A 6000-nucleotide genomic window follows, 5' to 3' on the forward strand; every position below is an offset into this window, starting at 1 on the left:
ACTTCTAATTTGGCTTTATCATTCTGCAGCTTTTCTATGGTATCTGTGTATTTCTTCGTTAAACTGTCCACCACAGCTTGGTGCTGGGCAGCATCAGTTTCCAAAACCTCAAGTCTAGATCTCAGCTCCGCTTCCAAACGTTTGTGCTGCTCATCTGCTTCAAAGAACTAAAGGAAGAAAAGCAAAGCTCTTAGGAAAGCTTCATTTTACTGTTGAATCCAGTCCTGTGAGTTACACTGACCTCATTAGCCAGTTCAGGTTAATAATTGCTAGTTTTCAGACAAATAGAAATTTTATTTTATTTATAGAGAAATGATTCAGGAACAAAGTAGTTTAATAAAAACAAAGTTTTGTAGCACTACCAAGTACTCCTTAAATATATTGCTGACTAATAGCAAACACCTGAAAAACTGAACTTGAGCCATAAGGTTTTTTTCAAGTTTTCTGAAGTGAAATGCATTCCATTTTGGTAAAGTAATTCCTGACTTAATTACAACAACTTGCAGAAAATATCTTCAACTTTAAAGCAACTCTGAAACAGTTAGCGAATTAATAATGAATTTCCACCCAGTACCAGCCTATTTTCAGTACAGTAGCTGTCACCAAAAAGTTAAAAATCTAAATGAGAAAATATGTATTATGTGAATGACTCCACATACTGTCTTAAGAATCTGAAGTCAAAATATTTTTTAACTTGCACAGTGAACATCTTTATAAACAAGTTATCTGATCTAATCTACTGTTTTGCATAGAACTAAGCCTCTAAAACCACTAGTTTTCAGATAGCATTTTATTTTCCCTAACTTTCTTTGTGTGACCAGTTTTCCAATGGAAAAAAAAGGCTAAAAAAAGCTTCACTCACCAGTATATGTAGTCGTTCATTCTCTTCTATTTTCTTCTGAAGATCTTCATTGAAGACACTTTTCTGTTCTTGACTCAACTGAGATGAGGATTCTACACTTTTCTAGAAGAAAGAAAATGCCCTCATTGTCTCTGGGGACATCCCAAAGCCCATCCCCAGGTATGTGAGAACATTCCCACAGCTAATTCCCAAAAGAGCCACATGAGCCTCTTACACTGACTAATATAGCAAAAGGTAGGCATACTGGACACAGCACAAGCCTAAAAGCAGCACTCTTCCCTTCACACCATTGTTACTGTACAGTGGTACAACACTGACTGAGGAAAGCCCCTACTCAGATGTCACATTCACACAAGGAAACCAGTCCCACGGGCAGTTGCCCATCTGAATTCATTGGAATACCCACACAGTCAGTAACACAAAACCCTATGCACACAGACTCATTTGGTTTGGCAGCTGTGTGTGAGGCACATCTGCCTCCAACAAGTGTCCAGGTGTGAGCCAGGCTGGTCTCAGCAGGCTACAGCACAAAGTGACACTGGAAAGCACAGGGTCTTCCCTGCCCACCAACTACCCTGAGAATACAGACATCTCTCTGCCAACTGTCTCCTCATTTTTCACCCATTTAATCCAAAAGACTCAGAGACCACCAAGTGAGTCCCATGGTGCTGCTCTGCTTTACCACACTGATGAAGAATGGCAGTATCATCACCAAAAAAAAGGGAGGCTCTTCATATTTAAACTTAACACCAAACTTCAAGTGCTCAGGACAGACAGGTCAGCTAAGCCACATCTGCATTTGGTGCCAGCCTGTGAACTACACCTGAGATATGGGCACATGTTCTCCTCCTTCTACAAGCAGTGCACTCTGACACAGATTATCTATCTGAATCTTAATCTAATTAATTTTAGATGTGATTTACATGGTTCCTGATGACAAGTCACCAAAATAAGAGTGACATGGAATTTAGTGTGTACGTACTTTGTGAGAACCTATAGGTAAAACTAAAGGGAACATATTTAAAAGATAGTATACTTCTTAAAAAAAATAAAGAAATAAAGCTGTGCATTCTGACAGTTGAACAGGAAAGAAATTCAGTGGCAATGGTTTGCAAAGCTACTCAGGATAGTCTGATGCCCTTCAAAATTTGGAAACACTTCTAGCGAAACAATGATTTACATAATATGAAATAAAAGAACTGAAGGGTCAAACTGCATTTAGAGGAACGACTTACTATGGTGCATCAATAATGCAGTCAGAAGTACTGTGCCTGTCAAGGAATTGGAGAGCAGAAAAATGGACAAGAGTTTAGGGAAAAAGTAACAATAATGACTGTATTACTAATAAGTTGAATGATCTCTTTAATGTCAGGTTTGATAGCTACAGCATATTGAGAACTAACCAAAAAGAAAAGATGACAGTAATTAAGAGGGGTTTCCTCATAAGGAAGGTAACAAGAGGTGCTTGAGAACTATTTAAGTCCAAGCACACCACACCTGGAATTGTGCTGTTACCTACAGAAGGTACAGCTGATCTTAGAATATGGTATTAGCAGGTTTAATCAGCAAGCATTTTAGCAGAGAAAGATCGCAGTACTGAAATTGCTCTGTCATTTTGAAATAACATAAGGAATACTAGCTAAAAATTGAGATTTCAGAGCACCTGACAAGATTCACAAACTACAATCACAGACTGAAGAGTTAATCACCAACATCAAAATTAGAAAGCAAGGAGGTAGGAATATGAAATGAGTGATCAGCTTTCTTCATAGCAGCTGACTGATCACAGAGCTCCAAGATATTTCCCAGCTGTTTGAACACTTAATAAATATCCAAAAAGGGATATAGCAATTCAGTGTCAGACGACAGACTAGAAGAACAGAGAACTACTTAGCATATATTATATGCATCAATACCTGTTTTATGGATATTTTCATTAAAGGATAACGCATTGACAGGTGAGGAGCAGACACCTGCTAAGCAAGTTTTTTTGCCTTTAGCACATACCTTGCTCTTTTTGCCCCTGGCTTCACTTAATGCAAGTTCATCTTGAAGTAACTCCACCCGTTTGGCAAGCTGCTGATTTCTAAACGTTAAGCTGTCCATTTCTTGTTGCAGCTTTCTCAGTGATTGATCCTTCATCTTCAATTGCTCCTGAATGACCAAAAAATTTAATTTTAAAACTTTCACATTCACTTTTAATAAGTAGTATCACATTAAAAAAGAGAACAAACTATAAAAAGAGGCAAAAAAGTATCATTTTTAAACTAAAAAACCAGATTTCCCTACCTCGAGCTGCCCACAGATCACATTCAAGTAGGTACTTCATTCTATAGGCTAATCAAGAAGCAACCTTCCACTTTTACAAAGTCAGCACTTACAGAGAACAATAAAGACTAGCTGCTAAGAAATTCTTCTAGTAAATCAAGTTCCTTCTTTATTCTCTTAATTACAATAATTTTGAGTAAAAAGTACTCCTGTTTACCTATTTTGTCACAGCTTCATACATCTGACATGAGCAGGTTTTAGAGATTACCTTCAGTGAAGCAGAGTTTGCTTGCTCATCTACAACTCCTTTTTTCAGTACTTGGTTCTGAGCTCGAAGCTGAAAAATAAGAGATGCCAGTAACTGTGTAAGACAATGGAATAAATCAGAGCCATTCACAGAGCATCTGAGTATTCTCTCAGGAGAGCATCAGATATGAATGCTTTTTCAAGTATTCTTTTCAGATAGATACTAGTGGTATCAGGTTGGAAAAAAATCATCCAATTCATATCCTTAATTGCCAAAAAACAGGAAGTTACTTTACCACTTGAATATTTTGGTCAAATAGATCATAATTCCTACTCAATAAATACCTTTGAGGATAATTTAACTTAAATATAGTGAAGGCTTGAAGAACAGTGAATACATATGGAAAATCTGCAGCTTCTTCCTTGACTACTCAAGTTCTTGATCATATTCAGTGTTATTCCTGTCTCTCCCCTCTTCTCCCCAGAACTGCTCATAACCAGTTCTGGAACATAAGCAGGGCTCACAAAGTCAATATCTGTATCAATTCAAGAGGAGCTTAACTATATTATAATGCAAAAATACTTATTACCTGTGGCAGCAGTTCATCCAGAGATGATCTGCCTGACAGATCACAAGCCTGACATGAAAATGCATAAAAAGCATAGAAAGAAAAGCCCTTTAAGACTTATTTATATAGTCCACAAATCTGAGCTAAAATCACTACAGTGAAAAGTGATACTCAAGAAATCTATTTCCCAGTCACTTCACAGAGTACCTCTACCCTGCAGCAATGAGGATACCCACAGTTCCACCTTCCTATTCCTTGATAATTGCTTGAATCTTGGTAACTTCAATGACAGTTTGTATTCATTTGACATGTCTGAGTCCAGCTGTTGCAGATATTAATTAAAAGGGTTTGTACAGTGTTTGGGAATATCCCTGTCAGATCTATAACAGGCAGGATTCAACACAAAACAGCAACAGCTAATGGTTCCAGTCTGATGACTGACTGTATTTGAAGGTCAGAAGTCAGCTGGCGTTGCCAAGCACAGGCCTTTCCCCTGTAGTACTCCCACTGTGCTGCTCAGGCATCACAAAGGCAAGAGAAGAAACTGCCAAGAGCACCACAGAAAGGCTTCCAAGCACAGGGTTTCCCCAGCAAGAAAAAGCAGTGCAGTAGTTTTCCACACCTGTTTTTCTGCCACAGTTACTACTGCAGGACCATGTCAGGTGCAGTGGATGAACCCCTCATGGATCCCCAAGCTGTGCCCCCCCACAGGCTGCCACAAACTGAAAGAGCCTTTTCACTGCTCCTTCATGAGAGCTGCAGGAGAGAGCCAGAAGCTGCAACTTGTGTGTTTTCAGAGTCTCTTCTTCACCTCATCCTTCTCCTGGACTGCTCTGCGAACCGGGAGGGAAAGCAATCCAACGGCAGGGACTTTCCCGGGCACTCCTTGAGTCTGTCAAGCTCTTCCCGAGTGAACAGGCAAACAGCTTCCCAAGGCTACTCTCTGTTTCCACCTGCACACAACAAGTAGCCAACTGAACAACTGACCATGTACACACAAGAGAAGAGGTGTCTGCAGAGGGGACTCCCACGACGATTCATGTTGCAGAAGAAATGGGATGAGATGAAAAAAGTAGTTCCCGCAAAGAACCAGTGAAACACCCCAGGCTGAGAAGAGCATAATGAAGGTCAAAGAAAGCTTTTGGATGCCATGGTACTAAAAGAAAGAAGATCCAGCGGCTGGAACATTTATATAGTCAGAAGTCCACATTTTGAAGTTTCATTCAGGAATCAAGCAGCAAAATCCCTCCATTACCTTATCCTCAGCCACCATTAATTTCCAAGGCATAGCAGAGCCACTGTATAAAGCAACAAGAAACAGGAACTCTGTGACCTACAAAGCCCACAGTGAATTCGGTTTTCTTAAAATGATTTTGTGGAAACATTAGAAAAATAAGTACCCGTGAGCAATTTAGACTGGATACAGGGGGTTTTTAACAGCATTTTCAAGAAGAATAGTATTTAAAGACACATGGTTCTGCAGCATATACAGTCAAGTGTCTTGTGCCAATCACCCTGATGCTGGACTACCCAATGATGCTTTCCTCCCCAAGGCTGTTGAAGGACCGTGCCATTCAAAACCATCTCCTCTTCCTTTTAGCGAAGAAAAAAGAATGAAGAGCTCTGCTGTTTTAAAAAGCATGTCAGGCACCTTGGAAAGGGAAGGCATTCTCCACCATTAGCTGCAAGTCTGTGCAAACACTGTGTTAAGCGGCACCAGAAACAGGATGCAAAGTCACCTGGGGCAGAGGAATGGGAACAGACACGCAAGTGTGGAATCCAGTGCCCTCGCTTCCAAGACACTGCAAACACCACTGACACCGCTGAACTCCCACTTCCATCACAGCCAACTCACACGGCTGAGATAAAAGACCAAGACCGAGTCTCGCGCCCAACTGGGAAGTGTAGAACAATGGAAAACACCGCCAGTTTCGCTTCCCCGGCACAGCCGAGCCCGCTATTTGTATTCCAGGATGTTTTGCAGCCGAAGCCACTCCGCTCCTCGCCGTGTTCCCTCGGTACCTGCAAACCCAAACCCGCACCTGCCCCGCCCGG

At 40.7% G+C, this 6000-nt stretch overlaps 1 protein-coding gene across 1 annotated transcript in view; it reads right to left on the reverse strand.

Moving 5' to 3' along the window:
- The window catches only part of PPP1R21 (protein phosphatase 1 regulatory subunit 21), a 42943-nt gene that overhangs the window by 29656 nt on the left and 7287 nt on the right, over positions 1-6000 (reverse strand). The window contains exons 2-5 of the mRNA XM_029965078.1: positions 3399-3534; positions 2870-3016; positions 863-964; positions 3-167 (exon numbers count right to left, since the gene is read on the reverse strand). Of these exons, the coding sequence (XP_029820938.1) occupies positions 3-167; positions 863-964; positions 2870-3016; positions 3399-3534 (550 nt within the window). The remainder of the gene's footprint in view (positions 1-2; positions 168-862; positions 965-2869; positions 3017-3398; positions 3535-6000) is intronic.

The sequence above is a fragment of the Manacus vitellinus genome, unplaced genomic scaffold (genome assembly GCF_001715985.3).
Source record: "Manacus vitellinus isolate BGI_N305 unplaced genomic scaffold, ASM171598v3 scaffold_8_pilon, whole genome shotgun sequence".
Classification (NCBI taxonomy): Eukaryota; Metazoa; Chordata; class Aves; order Passeriformes; family Pipridae; genus Manacus; species Manacus vitellinus.